The sequence below is a fragment of the Carassius gibelio genome, chromosome B3 (genome assembly GCF_023724105.1).
Source record: "Carassius gibelio isolate Cgi1373 ecotype wild population from Czech Republic chromosome B3, carGib1.2-hapl.c, whole genome shotgun sequence".
In the NCBI taxonomy this organism is placed as follows: Eukaryota; Metazoa; Chordata; class Actinopteri; order Cypriniformes; family Cyprinidae; genus Carassius; species Carassius gibelio.
This window is the reverse complement of record NC_068398.1, coordinates 27,086,821-27,105,549: the sequence shown is the minus strand read 5'-3', so window position 1 is coordinate 27,105,549 and position 18,729 is coordinate 27,086,821. Positions and strand designations below refer to the sequence as shown.

At 35.8% G+C, this 18,729-nt stretch overlaps 1 protein-coding gene across 1 annotated transcript; it reads left to right on the top strand.

Annotated features, from left to right (window-relative positions):
• Positions 1-1,448: 1,448 nt before the first annotated feature.
• cbx1a (chromobox homolog 1a (HP1 beta homolog Drosophila)) lies at positions 1,449-18,661 on the top strand. The gene is made up of 6 exons (XM_052550136.1): positions 1,449-1,666; positions 9,492-9,600; positions 11,706-11,865; positions 12,098-12,266; positions 15,758-15,852; positions 16,875-18,661. The coding sequence occupies exons 2-6, from the start codon at positions 9,552-9,554 to the stop codon at positions 17,017-17,019; spliced, it is 618 nt and encodes a 205-aa protein (XP_052406096.1). The 5' UTR covers positions 1,449-1,666; positions 9,492-9,551; the 3' UTR covers positions 17,020-18,661.
• Positions 18,662-18,729: the final 68 nt, after the last annotated feature.

Here is an 18,729-nt window from a genome sequence, read left to right as displayed (position 1 = left end):
TTGTCCTGTGGTGTGACAGTACAGGTGTCACAATGGAGGACTTTTTTTTTTTTTTGTCACACCAAAGGACGTTTCAGCCTTTTCTGTCAATTAATGACCTTGCTATTCCAAGCTAACCTGTCATTAGTGGCAAGCAAGACACATTTGCAAAATTTTCTAGGATTATGTAGATTAACATGCACTTTTTAATAAAAAAATATATATAATTTAGGGGTGTCATATTAATGCACAACAAAGCATAAAACATTTGTAGTGGTTCTGAAAAAGTTCAAAGGACATGGTGTCACACCAGAGGACATGGTACAAAAATGTAAAAAAATCTAATAACATTGCAACTTCATAACAGGTCCGTGTAGGACAAATAAATGTGTGTAGGCTATGTATTTATATTACGTGTCCTGAAATATTATGGGCGTCCAGTACTCAAAATAGTTTTAGAACCACTGACTGGTAAAGTAAGGTGATCTGCCAGGACGTGTCTTCAGAAAATGGCACATCTGGTCTCCTGGTATAGGCCATATCTGGCCCACATACAACAAGCCAGAACTCAACCTAAAACCGGTTTGTCACACATGGGCCGGATCTGGCCCACAAGCAACAAGCCAGAACTCGACCTAAAACCGGTTTGTCACACATGGGCTGGATCTGGCCCACACGCAACAAGCCAGAACTCAACCTATAACCGGTTTGTCACACATGGGCCGGATCTGGCCCACATACAACATGCCGGAACTGACACTAAAACCGGCTTGATGTGTGTGGGCCAAATCTGGCCCAAATGACCTCTGCCACTGCCAGAACTCAGCTGCTGTCGAATCACATCACAGGAACCGCTGGCACAATCAGAACTCGTTACGTATTTCTGAAGGAGGGACTTCATAGAACAAGGAAGATATCAGCCCATTTTTATGACAGTGAAAACAGCGGTATACAGATAAGTGAATTCAACTTATGTGTTTTTTAACATGCGAAACATGAACACATGTTATATTGCACACTGTAAACACAATCAAAGCTTCAAAAAAAAAAAACATGAAAAACGTGACCTTTAATTTTGAATTTGGACTGCAATACCTTGTTCATCCACTTGATGTCAAACCTATATGGCACCTTTAAGATATTTTGTAAATTGCCTACTGTAAATATCAAAGCTTAAATATCAAAGGTTAATCAGATTACAGATTTTTAAATAGTTGTATCTTGGCTAAATAGGCTATGGTCCTATCCTAACAAACCATACATCAATGGAAATGGACCCTTATGACAGGTTTTGTAGTGCATGGCCACATGAGGCATTTCCAAGAGTTCTGAGTAACCCCATTGAGTAACCCCCCCCCCCGCCCGCCCGCCCGCCCGCCCGCCCGCATCCCCCAATCCCCCAATCCCCCAATCCCCCAATCCCCACGACAGTGCGTTTCTAAAACTACAACTCCCAGGATGCACCACTCGCGTACGTACACAGGCACGCTCGGAATTGGCGGGTTGCTGGAGCGTTCGTGTGTAGCTGTAGATCTTTTGTCTGTCCATCTGAAGAACATCGCTAAAACCACAGCAAACTCTTTCTCCAGTAGACAGATTTGAAACGTTTGACGACACTTAAAACCGGTCTAGCTGCACTGAACCACCTAATTTGGTGATATTTCGCCTTTAATTCAGAATTTCAAAGGTAAGTGGCAGTTTGAAAACATACTGTAGGATTGTGTATAATGAAATATTGATTTCTCATATATATACGTTATATATATACATACACACATACATACACACACACACTCACTCACTAAACAAGCGGATGTGTTGAGTGATTTAAGCGCCATATTACTCTTAAATATTATTCCAGTTATATTGGAGAAATTGTTGGTAGTTTTCTGATCGAATCCAGGTCAACATGGAGAAGTGGCGACCATGCTTCTGCAACATTAGCCAGCAGGCTAGTCGGTGTCTCGTATCTAACGGCCATTTTAGGTCTGTAAAGTTGAGGTTAACGTGCATGAGAACGTTTATTGCGTGTGTTCATCGGGCAGCATAAATGTAGTTGATGTTTTGGTACCTTTTAGACAAACAATTGTGCGAGTAAAGGGTCAGTACAGCCCGCCATGTTCGCGAGAGGCAGAAACGCCTTTATCGTGCACGCGAGGCGTTCAGTATGGGGCTCGGTAAAAACATTTTGCATGCTGTTTACAGCTGCATTGTCACCTTAAAATGCAACGCTTGGCCTCACTGGCAAGTGTTTAGCGCTGCTTCGTCGAATATTCTGGCAAAGCATCTGCGCGTGCACGCCACCGGAAGAGGTTAAATCAAATACTTCAGTGCGCGCGAGTTGTGATGGTCTAAACATACAGTTTAACAGTAGAACTAAAATAATCCTGTAACGTACCCCGTCTTCTCTCTTTAAACAATGTATTTAGCTCAAGTGTTAATACAAGTGTCAGATGAGCTTAAGTGTTTAGAATAATTGTTAGAGGTTCAAAAAAATTAAGACTTTAAAAATGTCCTGACTCTTGGCTTGGAGCTTAATTTGTTAATTTTGTTCTAGTTTTATGCCATTTTTTTGATGACACATCTCAGTACTCCAGCCTGGTGAGTGTTTGCTAATAGTCCCATAAGAACAAACGTGTTTGTGTGTTGTTTTTTCAAAAAAAGCATTTACTAAAAAAAAACTTCAAGCCATGTAACTTATTTGTTTTATTTTTTTTATTTATTTTTTTTAGGCTTATCTTACCTATTAAGCTCACCAGAATCTACATTGATACACTTTTAGAGAACAAGATACTGGTTTCTCTACAAAAAGTTATGTTAAAATAAGATCAATCTCACATGCAAATATTTTATTTTAAATTACAAAATCATTTCAATTAAGATGTACATCATTTAATGATTATAAACACAAACAATAACACAATTGAAAATAAATAAGGCTCAATCATCTATTCACAAATGTGCGTGTTTATTTCAGCACTTCCGACAGTGCATACACAGCCTGCAAAACACTAAAATAAAGAAATAGATTTAAACAGGAAAGTAGCCTAAATAAGAATGTGCACCCTGTCTACAGGACGTGGGCCAGCTGGGCCTAGAGGAGGGGTTATGAACAAGGGCTGTTTCTCTGGGTCTGGAGAGCGTCAGCACCGCGGATCATTTCAGAAAGCTAACAGCTATAACACCTACATTAAAAACGTTTACAATAAGTTGAGCTCAAAACTCACTTTCAGTCAGCAGCGAGTGTTTGAAATAACGCCATCCGATGTGGATTATAATCACCATAAAAGGCAGAAATATTTATAAGCGATGCAATAGATGTATGCACGCTAGGCATTAACGTAGGGGTGTCACGATTCTCCAAATCCTCGATTCGATTGCATTTTCGATTCTAAGCTCACGGTTCGATTCGATTCTCGATTTTTACATTTATTATTTTTAATGCACAGATTGTCATTTTTCAAACTAGACTTTTATGCAATATAATATCTGACCTTTGTTTGCAATGTACCACATTACACTGTCAAATTTAAAACTTTTATTAACAACATAATGTAACAATAACTTATATCTTTAGTCAATTGAAAACTTAAAATAAACTGCCATCCAGTTTCTCTTTTGTAAGTGCAGTTTTCACAAAAGATGAAATTCAATTTCACAACAAAACAAACAAAAACAATAAAAAATGACTAAACTAACCTTCAAATATTACGATGTATCTATTTAAAAGATTAAAGATAAAACACTTGTTAAACACTTCACTGTCATTCATTTAGATTATATATATATATATATATATATATATATATATATATATACACACACACACACACACACACACACGTGCATCATTACAGTCTGTAAAATATGTGTATCTCTTATTACAAGACTGCAATCACTGGCAATCAGAAGAATTCCAGTTAATCAAGTAGCTACAAAAGATCTACTCTATAAACAATGCATTAAATTACATTAAAGACAAAAATAAATTAAACAAGCAAAAGAAATGATTACTCACATGTATCTGGTCCACTGATGAAGTCATGGGTCAAGTCAAGTGAATTATTAATCATTTTCTAACAGGCGTCGAATACTGACTTTAGGAAAAGGGGAATAACCAATGACATTTGAGATAACAACTAAAACAGCAATCCCCGCCCAACGACTGACAAAAATAAAATTGTTCGCGCGAGCAGAGGTGACTCACCTCAGGTGAGATGATAGAGCTCGAGGATGTGGGGAATGAGCATGCGCGCGCGAGGGCTTGTATTGCGCGCGAGAGTTTGAAATGAGCTCGCAGGCTCCCGTTTCTTCGCATCCGATTCAGTTTTCCTCTCGCGGAAGCCATATAGCGCGCGCGCCAGCATCAGTTGTATGCTCTGTTATTTTTGTCATTGATTTGCCGTCATACAACATGGGGGCGTGGCAGCATCGACGATTCCATTTTTTAATTCGAAGTTTGAGACTGTGACTTAATTTCGATTGATTTCGATTTAAAATCGAAATCGTGACACCCCTACATTAACGTTACCACAGTAAACATGGTTAATGCAATCGCTTGAAATCAGACATCAGCTTCACAATCGTATATTTATTTAGTAACACATTTTATGTCATTAAGTCTCATCTCGAGAGTTTAGATCCGTGTAGCTTATGTCATAAAAATATAATAATGTTTTTTCTTCGGGAGCTTTTATAAAAATATAGAAATAATCATTCTTTCTAAATGTGATGTTTATAGGCTACTGTTACTTCAAATAAACAGAAACCGACTCGACTGAAGAGCAGACTACGTTCATTACGCTTTATTTGTGTGTGACTAATTTTCAGTCCTGGTAAATTAATTTTTTCTAATTGATGTATCACTTATATTAAAACATTGATGCTTTTGGAACAAATGGCCGCTTTTATCGTGTTCGTCGTGTTGTGATCGCGCTAGTTCCAGTGACTTATTAGCTTAACTTCTCTTTGTTGTTGAAGTTTGTTGTTGAGAAGTTCACAGTAGATCAGATCTAGTCTGCAGATTTGAGATGACCATCTATAAAAAAAAAAAATAAATCAATTAACTTAAAGTGGCAACCATCTTAATATTAAAAACGTATGAAGTATTTACATAGAAGTTCAATGTGGAGAGCTTAAAGAGTACACTGAGCTCAACAATTTTTAGTAAATGTCATGTAATATTTATAAAAATGACAGCAATAATGTCAATTTATAATATTATGGATGTAAAAGTACAAGCCAGTAATGCCTGTAAAGTAATATACTAGCGTAGCACACAAACGTATAAAGCTAGTCGACTAACTTTGTTCTTTAGCATCTGTGCTATTTTGCAAAAACTGTCTTTTGGATCTAATGTAGTTATTTCCCACATCCAGGTTATAATATGCAAACGTCTAAACATTAATCTCTTAAATTTTACAAGTAGTGAAACTTACCCAAAATAAAGGCTTAAATATATATAAAAAATGCACATTTATGGAGCAGCCCTTTTAGTGAAAGTTTTCAGATGGCTTTTAAAATGGCCACCAGGCAGTGTGAACACATGGAGACTCATTTCTCGGTGTGCAATGATCTGATTGACTTGAAATTACAGGAGCTATTTACTAACAAACACATCAATTTGTAAAGACATCAAGTATGATATTACATTATTTTTTCTTTTTATAAGCTGAGCTTAACTATGGAAGTGTGTTTAATGGGCGTGAGCTTAATAGGTACATCTACCCTACACATCCTGCTGTTTTCTGAAGTTTTTCATGGCAGTTTTAAAGTGCAGTTTTCAGTTCACGTTGATTAGCAAAATTGATTTAGTATACATAGAAAACTAGTTCTTTATGTGTATTTTTAATAGGGATGTTACGATTCACTCGCTATTCAATTCATGATTTAGATTTCTCGATTTTCTTTTTTTTTTTTTTTACAAAATGAGATTGAAGACATTATACAGTGAATGAATGTGGTGTTTTATTAGGCTGTTGCTGCAAAATTCTTTGTGGAATTTAAATATAACACAGCTAAAAAGAAATTTTATAAACCAAAGTTACTCAAAAGAAATCTCTTAATATGAACAAACTAAGGCTTCGTCTGTGCTCTTTCCATTTTAAATTTGAAGGCAACCACTGCATTTTAGTCATGATCTAAATAAAGATGCAGCATACCTGCAGCATAAGTAGTTTTTAATCTAATTTGGATTGTAGAATTTAGAAATTTGAAGCAAAAACCGAATGGTCTGACTTTAGTTTTGTGAAACTATACTACATAAAACATATCTGAACGATACAAACATCAGAATGAGATGCAGATTCACTGAGTGACAGCAGGTGGTGCTCATGAACAGCAGTGATGCAGTGTTTCCTGGGTAACTGGCTGCTGTACACAAAGCAGAGCTGTGCTCATGAACACTACTTTAATATCTGTTGTTCTGAGGCAAGATGAACAGAAAATGACACGTAAATTTTCTAAAGACAGTTAGTTCCCCGCAGAGATGCATTCATTGAACTCCTACTCCAATTGCATTGTGGTTTGTTTGGCATCTCAACCGATTTGAATCGTTACATATTTGAATCGATTTTCGAACGGCTCATGTTTAATCATTACACATTTATTTTTAAATGTTTCAAATTGCTTTTTGTGAAAATATAATTTTAAAATTTAGGTGAAATAAAGCAAAGCAATAATTGATAAAGATTTAAAAAATACAGTTAGTACATTGAAAGGCTAAACTGTGATCCTTAACAAGTGTCTTTTTAAGCCAGGCTCCAAACGGTGTCTAAAATATTAAATTGCGAGTGAAGTTTTTGCTGAGGTCGCCACTGGTGACTTGGCCTATGTATTTACATGTTATAACTTAAAAACTTGCAAAATGCCTTTTTTCCTGATTGTTTTGCGATAGCATCATTTGCTGTGCGCACTTAAAGTTTTATTGTAAAGAAGAGTTTCAAACAGTCCTCCGCTCTGCCACGCATCAGCGCTGACTCACACCTGATGACTGCAGCTGAGCTGTCCAGCATGAGAGAGATTGAAATGACGGTGACATCATTTGATAAACAAGACATTCTATTGAGAGAAAAAAAACAATTACAGATGTGTTAAACTTTTGTTGTTCTGATGCTTAAGTGCTTTTTTGTCTTTGACCCAAATGCTTTTTTAATAAAATTGTTTGATGGTATCAGTGACCATTGGGGATCATGGAAATTACAAAAAATATTGAGATATTTAGAAGAATAAATGGAAAAATGTTAGGGATGCTCCGATCAGGATTTTTGCAGCCGATACAGAGTACCGATTTCTTGTCTTTGTGATCGACCCATACTGATGCCAATTCTGATGCATCAAGCTTTATATAGACTGAATCATTGCATGCGACTGGCCCGATGTTAACTTTTGGTCTGTGTTTGTTTTATCAGTCTGGCTACGGCACCAGCTACAAACGCAGTTAAAGTTAAGACGATGTTTATATAGGGGTGCGCGGTAAATATAACTGACTAGCTGTGCAAATCCACGTTCATTATCAGCGTTTATTTGCGCAGCTAGTCAGTTAACAAATGCTCTGTGTAGTAACAGCTGCTAAATGTGAAATCACACACCTGATGGAATTTACCGCTAATTAGAGAACCGGCTTTACTGACGAGATGCGCATTTATTATCGGACGATATTTATTGCGCACCACTATGATTACACTGAAGTTGGGCTCAGGTTGTTGTGTTGTGGGATGTTTCCCATACATTTATTTATTTGTGGCGTTTACTTTGGCCGTTATTCAGTAATGCGACATATCACGGTAATGAATATGCACGATATTGTTATTGTGGGCATTTCTAAATACCGTGAATAATTATATTACAAATTTTTCAGAATTTATGCCCTTTAAGAATATTATTCCCATCAACTGGTCAAAATGCACAACACCGCTGTATGCTGCTTGAAAGATGCATGTGCGCTCTGATGTAAACAAGCACGTATGTCTAGCTCATGGAGAAACATGTGAGAGACGAGCTGAATGAAAGCACATTCACTCTCTGACAGCAGGTGGCGCTAAACTGCAGAAAATACAGCAGTTACCCTGGAAACCCCATAAATAAAGCAGCTGCAGTACTTTCTAAAAAACATTTAAATAAGTTTAATTAGGCATTCAGATCATATTCTTAAGTATTTACTTAATAGCTATTTATTTTCAAACTTTTTTGCAGTTTAATCTGGACTACATGCCCTAGATATTGTTTGAAAATGTTTTGATTCTTCGTTAATTTGTACTTTAAATTAGGGCTTCATTAATTCATTAGTTAACATGAACTGCCAATGAAAAATTATTCTGAGCATTCATTCATCTTAGATATTCCAATATATAATAACACGTTGTTTAAATCTAAAGTTGGAGCTGTTATTTAATGAGCTAATATGAACTTAAATTAAAAACTTAACTATATACTTTTCTGTAATGCTTTATTGTATTAAGATGTTAAGTTATTTTTTTTATTAGAAAAGTTATTTAACCTGTTATACTGTATTATGACCACTTTTTTTAAACTAAAGTTAAATACTGTGATAATACCGTATACCGTGACAAAAGCATGAGCAATTAATCGCAACAGGAAAATTTGAAACCGGCAGATCCATACGCTCACCACTATATCAAAACTGACCAATTTTCCAAAAGGCTTTGTTGAATAAACATGAGTACAATACTGGGTGTTTAAAAATCTAAATGAGGCGTGGGTGTTTTTAAATCACTGTACTTCTTAAGGAAGACTATTTTTAGAAAATTTTTGGTCACTTTAATTTAATCTTTCATGTTATATGCCTGATAAAGCAGCGTTTGTGAGCTCAGCTCTAATTTACAGACGTTACTGTGGAAACATATTTTGCTTTACATACATCCAATATTTTTTTTGAGGCAGAAGGTTTTGTGTTCGTTCACCTGAACAGGAAGTTGCAGTGACAATAACGTCTCTAACTTCACTGAATCTGTTAAAAATGAACCATCCATTCATCAGATCATCATGCAAAACATACACGACAAAGCGAATTTTGAATTGTTTCTCGAAGCATCGTAGCATTTGCACACTGTTATGTCCCACACATCATGTACGTGGTCGGGCGTTGACGTCATCAAATTGCGATCGGTTTCGTGAGATGGGGCCAAATACTGAATATCGATCGAGTCGTGAAATTTGATTATCGGCCGATATCAATCGGATCATCCCTAGAAAATTTGTAAATATTCATGAAAACAAAATCTCAATGAACAAATTAAAAACAAAAAAAAAATCTCTAATTTACGCAACACATTTTTAGCGTGACCTGGACACGTATCGTGAGATCCACCAAAAATACACTGTGGCGTTAATCTTTTTGGCACTTGAAAGGGAGCTGCCACCATGAAATGTTGTATTTGTTAGAGCCCCTGAACTGTTATCCACAGTGCTGTGTAATTGTGTTTCCTGACTTGTTCTTTCCCTGATATCACCTGACCCCCATCCCCTCTAATCCACACTTTCACTTTGTTCAGCACGGTTGACGTTGACAAGGAACCGGAAGGTTCCGCAGAGCCTCCACCCCATCGACGAGCATGAGCGAACCAACAGACACAGCTAGTGATGCTCCCAGCGTCACCGCAGGTGTCTCACAACTTTCTCTTTCACTGCTGTTTTTATTTCAAATATTGTGTGGGGGGAGGGTTCTTTCTAGATGTTCAAATCACCCTAAAGTTTCTGTCTTCTAAACAGACCTTGATATTACTTCTGTTAAATCACGGGATGTTGTCTGTTTTCATGACTGCTGTTTCATTTGCCATGTGATCCATTATCTGTCAGTGACTAATAGAGATGCTGCTTCTGGTGATTTATAAGGTCAACGGCTTGGTTCTGGTCTGGTGGTCGGAGTGTTTCAAAGTGATTACAAATTAGTTTGTAACATTTTAAAAATCAGGATAATTACCAGTTGTATTCTAAGTGGCAAGTTGTGTTTTTTTAACATTAGTTAATGCCTTAAACTAACATTAACAAAGGTTAATAAATGCAGTGAAAATACTGCTTTTTGTTAGTTCATATTAGTTGCATTAACTAATGTTCACAAACTAGACATAAGTGTTTTTTTTTTTCTGAACTGATGCGTGTTGTATTACCATCTTTTGTAGTCGATTAGTAATTAAGCATTTGTTCTCCATGCTAGCTGTGGTATTTTCAATCATGAAATGGATGATGAGGTTTAGGGAGTTGAATTGACACATACGACTATGATGCCAAAATTAGTGCTGAAATAGTTTAATGTCAGTTGAGATTTGCATGTAATTAATGTGCTTTTTTATTCCACACACAGTATACACTACCATTCAAGAGTTTGGGGTTTGAAGAAGTTAATATTTTTATTTAGAAAGGATGCATTAAATTGATCAGATGTGACCGTAAAGACATTTGTAATGTTGAAGATTTCGGTTTCAGATATATCTCATTAAACTTAAACAAAAATCCCTGAAAAGAATGCATCACAGTTGTTTTCACAGCAATATGAAACAACACAACTGAATTTAACATTAATAATCAAATGTTTCTTGAGCATCAAACCAGTTTCAGAAGAATGATTTCTGAAGGATCATGTGACCCTAAAGACTGGAGTAATGCTGAAAATTCAGCTGTGCTTTACAGGAACACATAGAAAACTGATTTATTTTAAATGTTATAATATTATTTTACAATATTACTGTCTTTACTGTATTTTGATCAAATAAATGTAGCCTAGACTTGTTTTGGTAGTGTATACTTAACTGACGATCCTGTCAGAGCACATGAATCAATATTGATTGGCTGATGCCAGTATCTCCTGACTGATTGGTCTGTTAAAGTTGTATATGAAGCGTCAAGTGGTTATGCTCCTTGTTCAAATTGATATTTGATCTGCTCGGAATATGACTCTAACATTGTGATCATGCTGATTCTTGAGAAGCGATCGGAACAGCTTTCCAATTTCATAACAGGTTTTCTGTTACATGTTTATATAATTCGGATGCTTGCACTTGTAGATAGGTTGATAGTTCACCCAGAAATAATTCTACCATTTCTACCTCATTGGCTCGCCTTCATGTAATTTCTTTCCAATGTGGCTTGTTGCTTCTGTGGAGCACAAAGACAGACATTTGGGTGCAGTGTTTGGACCCCATTGACTTAAACTCTATGAGCAACAGTTGGAGAACAGTTAAAAACAGTCTTCAAGATATCTTTTATCTTTTTCGAGGAAAGGAATTCATGCAGGTTTGGAACAACATGAGAATGAGTAAATGGTGACAGAATAAAAATTTTGGGGTGGACTTATCCATTTAAGACCGTGAAACTGAAACCCTGAAATATTTTGATGTTTATTCTGTATTTGTAATTTCTGACCTTGTTCTTAAAAGAAAGAATTCCTCACAAAGCGCTGTGGGTTTTTCACAGCAGTCAAAATGTCTCTCATTTTGGCTCCTTGTTCTATACAGCAAAAAGATGTGAAGATTTGTCAAAGGACTTTGAACATGGCATACCTTTTTTTTTGTTTGTTTTTTTGGACAAACCTTGAATAATCACTCTTCCTCTTTGCGCACGACCTCTGCTAGTAAAGTCTCACTGTTTGTGTTTGTTCTGCTCAGCTCCATCGTGTCTGCTTCATTTTTTACTGTTTAAATACTGAAAGATGTGATTTTTCCATAGAAAAGACTGACCCTTTTCCTCTTTACTGCCCTCTTTCTCTGCAGAAAGCAAGCTGGCGGCCACAGCTGGGAAGAAGCAAACCAAGAAGAAGGTGGAGGAGGTGGTAGAAGAGGAAGAGGAAGAATATGTTGTGGAGAAGGTTCTGGACAGACGGGTGGTGAAGGGCAGAGTGGAGTTCCTTCTCAAGTGGAAGGGCTTCTCAGAGTAAGTAACCAATATCAGCAAGATTTTCACTCCGATGCATTCGTTGTAAGGCAAGGAACTTGATTCCTATGTAAACATGTTGGTCATTTTATCGTTATATAAAGATATCTGGGAGAATAAATGGTTTGCTTATATATAGCCTTTGGTTTTGGTTGGAGGTCCTGCTCTTAACCAGTGGAAATAGATGGTATTTAAATCTGTCATGATTGAGAATATATTCCCTTTTCCTTAGTGAAGACAACACATGGGAGCCACAGGACAACCTGGACTGTCCTGATCTCATTGCAGAGTACATGTCAAAACACAAGCCAAATGACAAGAAAGAGTCTAGTGTAAAGAGGAAAGGAGAATCTGACACAGATGGTGGGGAAGACAGCCGGCCCAAAAAGAGGAAAGATGAGGTTCGATTTAATCATTCCCTTAAGTACGATTTTGTAGACTTTAGGTATAAAAATAGCGCATGTTTAATATTTCATAAAATGTTTTTTTTTTTTTTTTTTACCCTCTAACTTGGCAATATAATCACCATTGGCTAGTAATATTTTTAGTTTACTCGCCAGACTGATATACTATTTTACACACACACACACACACACACATATACATATATATATATATATATATATATATATATATATATATATATATATATATATATATATATATATATATATATATATGATTCCAATCAGCTTATCTTTGTAAAATGGCACAGCTTCTTACATCTTAGCTTTTTAATCAGTCAGTCAAGCATTATATTATGGTATTAAGCACCATTTAATGATTCGAACTAAAACTTGATAACCATGTATGAATGCATATTTGTCGTTTTAACTTAAGACTGGTGGTGATGCTTAAGATATTTTTGGTCATCGAGGGTTTCTGTAAAAAAAGAAGAAAAAAAAAAAGTAATAGATCATATGAATTATTATTTAAAGATAATACTACTAATTCTACTAACATACTAACAATATCCAATGCACTATGGATTTATGAGCTGCTGGGTTCATGAATATTAATCACGTAGTCTGCATTCGGTCGAACGTTAATACGTTAATAGATGAGCGCCAGCCAATGAAATTGTCAATTGCGCATTAGCTCCGCCCACTATCTGAGAAACCGGCATATCTTCTGCTTGTTTGAAAAAGTTCAATAAATCTAAATGAGCTCCATTATTTTGACGGGAGAAGACAACAAATAATATAGTTTACATGAAGCGCGTTGATTCATTGTGGTAAGACTTTCGCTCTCTCTCTTTGCATGTGCGAGAAGCAGCGCTATCAGCAAAGCGATAGCGAGTCGTGCGCCTTCACACAGAGTTTACAGTTCGGCAAATACAGGTTCGCTGTGCGTCCATTGAGATGAATTGAAAAGTAGTGTTGTCAAAAGACACGGTACTTCGGTACCAAGTTGGTACAAAAAAATTTAAATGTGACGGCACCAGGTTTCTTTAAGTACCTGTAGTACCGAGGTCCCGTTCAAACCCGGTTCTTGACGCATACAGCGATATAATTACCGCGAAGCAGAAGACGCAGACGGAATCTCAAAATCCAGTCATGAAATGAAACGTACATTTTAATATCAAAAATAAGTTAGCATAAATTAATCAATTCAAAACTCCATATGGACCAGTATTTTTAAATGTTAAGCCGCAAAAGTGTGACGTGCGGGTTTGTTTACTACATAGCAACCCTTTAAATTGCGAGTACACCACTCGCATATGCTACTAAATCTTCCTTCTGTCGACTAAATGATGTCTAATATTAGCCAATGGCTAATACATTCTCAGATTTTACACGCCATTGTGTGAGTTGGAGGCTAAGTATAAGTTTAGCTCAGATATATGTTCACTCTCCGAACACTGTCTGACTGAGCGCTATAAAGTTTCTCTCTCAGTCAGGCGATCTGTGTGATTCAATTCATCTCAATGGATGCACAGCGCACCTGTGTTTAATGTACATCTAGTGTGAAGGCGCAAAGATCGCTGTCGCTTTCTCTCACACACACGCAGAGACAAAGAGAGAGAATTGACGCACTACATTTAAACTATTCTTGGTTGTATTTTCCTGTCAAAATAGTGGCATATCCATGGAAATCTTCAGCTTTTTATAGCTGGGTTTTCCGATAACGTTAGTGTGTGGAGTTAATTCGCAAATGGCAATCTCATTGGCTGGCCCTCACCTATTATCGTTCGTTTTGATTTCAGCAAATCAGTTCGAGCGAATGCACAAATCCTGATTAACATTCATGAATCCAGCAGCTAATTAATCCTTAGTAATATTTAGTGTGTTTTTATAGTTCTTATTAGAATTCGTATCAATATTATCTTATCAGTATTCTTGTAAGTTTTTCTCACCACCTTATTTTTTTTTTTTTTTTTTTTTTTTACAGAATCACTGAATGACAAAAAAAAGCACCACCACCATTCCAGTTAAAATGTTCAGTTAAATTGACTAATATGCATTTAAACATGGTTATCTAGTTTACTCCTAATTACTTAAGTTCTAATTTTATATCAGTCTGGCGAGTAAACTAAAATATTTAATGGCCAATGGCGATTCAATTGCAGAGGTGTCCGTAGAGGGTTGCATAGACTGAAGCACATGACATTTGCAGTAATTTCAGCATCTGCCATCTCAATGAGGACATAAATACATAAACAACATCGCCAGAGTTGTTCTGAGTCACTTCACAAGCATTTTACAGTTTCATTTGAGTAAATCCAATGTCAGTTTAAAGGTATTCACGGCAACCTGTCAAAATAAGTTCATTTTTACAAGAAGGCATTGTGCTAGAAATATTACTATTATTTAGTAGAATGTATGTGATACTGCTACTACTGTTGAAAAAATTTATAAAACTTTTTAAAGAAATAAATCACACAATATTTCTTCCATGTTTTAATTTTAATAGCAAATCCTTTATTTACCAAAATAATAGAATGTGTTCAAATTTCATTAGTTAAAAGACAAATAAAATTTGGGTGAAACTTGTTTACTCTTTTTTTTTTTTTTTTTTTTTTTTTGTATAATTGTATTACTTGTAAAAAAAAAAAAAAAACTTTAATCACAATTTTAAATAAGTATAAAGAATGGGATTGGTTTTATTTTTAGTAATAAGTGTTTTTTATTTAATTAGCATATTGTGTTTTGCTTTGGTACCGAGAACCGTGGATTTTCACTGGTATTGGTACCGAATACTGAAATTTTGGTACCGTGACAACACTATTGAAAAGTACAGATTGCTTGATGGAGAGAGAGCTCTGAAGCGCTCAGTCAGTGTTTAGCGAGTTAAAATGTGCTAATCTTATTTATAGCCTTGAACACAAACACTGGCGAGTAAAATCTAAGAATTTATTAGCCAATGGCTAACAATAGACATAATTTAGTCACATATGTGAGTGATTTACTCGCAGTGTAGAGGGTTGTTTCTTTATCTTTCTTTACATAAGACTGCATACATACTTGTACTACATTTAAGCATTTGCCAGGCACTTATGGGTGTTTAATCAATTTTGTGCGCTTTTATATCAAATTTTTTGCTTTTTATAAAAACTACCAGACCAACAAACATTTTTTTTTTTTTCATATATTTTTCATATATTGTGTGCTCCTTTTAAAATAGCTCTTGTGAAACATGATGCATGAAGAAAAAGATGAATACAGGGGTGCTATGCCTTAAAATGATTTTAAAAGGTCTTAATTCACCCTTTCACATATTAAGTCCTTTACAAAGTTCTTACGTTCATAAAGTCATGTCATGAAATGTTGGTTGCATTAAAAATATATCTTCCTTATTTTTGTTTTCCAATGCAAATGTTTGCTTTCTTAGACCAAGAAATCTTTACTGTGTGTGAATAATAAAATACTGACATAGTTTCTTTGTGTTGCAGCCAGACAAGCCGAGGGGTTTTGCACGGGGGTTAGAACCAGAACGCATCATTGGAGCCACAGATTCCAGCGGCGAGCTCATGTTTCTAATGAAATGGTTTGTAAAGATTAAGATTTAAAAGTAAAATGTGTGATTTCTGCATTATTAGCGTCACAAAATAGAATTGTGAAAATAATGTGACCTTTGGTCAAACAAACAAACCCATCAGATCCTGAACTTCAGTTACCGGTGTTGCTGTTTTAGACTAGGCTAGATGTTCACACAAAAAAGCAGGGTTTTGTTGGCATTTTTAGCATAATTAACGTATGATTATAAACAGACAGCTATGGTCACAAGTTCACAACAGTGCTTTTGGGAAACACACCCCAGTTTAGTTTTTCTTTACTTCAATACAGATTATGAAATTTGCAGGCTGTTTCTATTTGGCATGTTGAGCCAACCACCAGATGCCTCTGTTTTAACTCTAATTCTGAATGTTGGGATAAATTACGTTACTTGAAGTGCTTGCATTTAAAGGAATGGTTCATCCAAAATTAAATGTACTGAATGTTTATCTACCCTCAGGCCATCCAAGCTGTAGAAGAATTAGTTTTTTCATCGGAACAGATTTGAGGAAACTTAGCATTACATTTCTTGCTCACCACTGGATCCTCTGCAGTGAATGGGTGCCATCAGCCAATTAAAAACATCCCAATTAACATCTTGAGGCAAAAGGCTGCTTGTTTTTAATAAATTCATTATCCATTTTTATAAATGCATTTTATTTAGTTTTTTGCTTTCTCCAGTGAAAAAGTAATCTTGTCTGAATCAGGAGAGAAATATGCACTGATCAAGCACTGTTTACAAGCAAAAAGATTTCTAAACAAATATGTGCATTTTAATTGGCGAGGACAACATTGGATATGGACTTTGAACTGCATAATAATAATAATAATAGTTTGAAGACAGTTTTTTAGCCAGAAGCAACAGTTTAAAAACAAGATGCATTGATGGATTTTTTTTTCAATCACAAGCTTTTCACTTCACAAGACATTAATTAATAAACTGAAGACTGTTTTGTTTTTGTCTTAAAATTTTTGGGTTCCCTTAATCATTCTCCCCCTGCTTCTTTTCTGCAGGAAAAACTCTGACGAGGCAGATCTCGTTCCAGCAAAAGAGGCCAATGTGAAGTGCCCACAGGTGGTCATCTCCTTCTATGAAGAGCGACTAACGTGGCACTCCTACCCTTCTGAGGAAGAAGAGAAGAAGGATGACAAGAACTAGGCCTGTGAGGGAGAGTGAGAGAGGTTGCAGGTCAGGGCCGTGTTAGACTAGTTTGGGCAGGGTGGGGGGCATTCGGGATATGGGCAGTTCAAAGATGGGGAAACAGACACCCAAAAGCTCTTTACTCTCAATGCCATAAAACTTGGACTCAAGATATATTCAAAAGAGCAAGATATGTAGACGTGGAGTCATCTTTATTGGGCAGAAGTGAATGTTAGTCAGAATACTGACCACCATAAGAAACACAGGATTACTGTATTTCATCTTTGCTTCTCTTTCTGTTGGATTATGGGAAATGGGGTGTATTTATGTGCTGCAGTAGTTGCTCAGTAGTTATTCCCGGCTGATTAAAAAGGTTGACGTCTGATGAGGAAGGATATGCTAAATGCGTTGAATCCTATTTGCACATTCTCATACCTTCTGTGTTTTTCTGGTAAGACATTTGAAGGGCATTTCAGTCTACATCAGAACGTTTCAATGTGTAATACACCACCATAAGTTAAAACGTAGTAAGTACACAGCAATTAAAACTGAGGAGACAAACAAACAAATTCACACTTTGATTAATTTGATATGGGAGTACACTGATTTCTCTAAATCTGTGCATAGTTTGTTGGAAACTTTTTTTTTTTCTCTGTTTGTGTAGTTACTGTGTTTTATCTTTGTAAGGCAGCATGGCCTAATTTCTCAAGCCTACTTTTTTCCCCCTCATTTGTTTAGACTTCGTCATTTATGTAAATACATCTGTCAAAACTCTTGTCACCTTATTAGTGAGCAAATAGCTGTGTATTGCAGTCTTGCTGTTTTAGCAGTATTTCTCAATTAGTATTCACCATGTATACAGTATTCTCATCTTTTCTGTTCACCATTTGAGGATATATGTTGCGCATGGATATATATATTCACAAGGTGTTTTTTTTTTTTTTTTTTACTATTTCATGTCAGCTTAGTAAACTGCATTTCCCATAATCTCATATAAACCTTTTTATTTTTAACTATTAGATGTCGGTGTGTTTAATCGGTTGCATTACTGTGTGAAGAGGAAATGTGCCCTTTAGATTACAGCTTTTCAAGTTTTATAGGCTGATCAAGGTCTGCCAGATCTGCCTCGTAAATACTTAAGAAAACATTGATGAAAAGTGACACTTTGCCGTTTTACCCTCTTTTTCGATGGTGCTCAAGGAGTAGAATGTACTATACGGCTTCAAAGCATCTTTTTATAATAGACGTATGTAAATGAGTAGTGAAGGTAAAAATAAATAAACAAACTCCATTATCATGCTACAGACCAGGTCTTTTTGTGTCACCTGCACCAGCATAAACATGTTCATATTGACAATATGCTAGTTTTAAAATGTAATCGATATCTTCAAAAAGTTTTTAAAATGGTTAAATAGTGCTTGGATCACTGGATACTGTCTTTTGCAAAATATGGTATTGATCGTGGCATAAACTTCTGTGTACCGGAGAAGCCTGATGTACTTTGTTGTACATGATCAGTAATGTGACTGCATTATATTTCTTCCTGATTGTCTGTTTTCTCTTTTTAAGTGTACTGTTAAAAGCATGTTACTTTCGTTCATTTTCACATTTTCAAGGGGAAATGTTTTTGTTCCTTAAAATAAACTTTTTTTTTTATCAATTCTGTTTTATGATTAAGGTTATTTTATAAGAAATTTAGTAAGCTCCTGTTTTACAAAAAAATTAAAC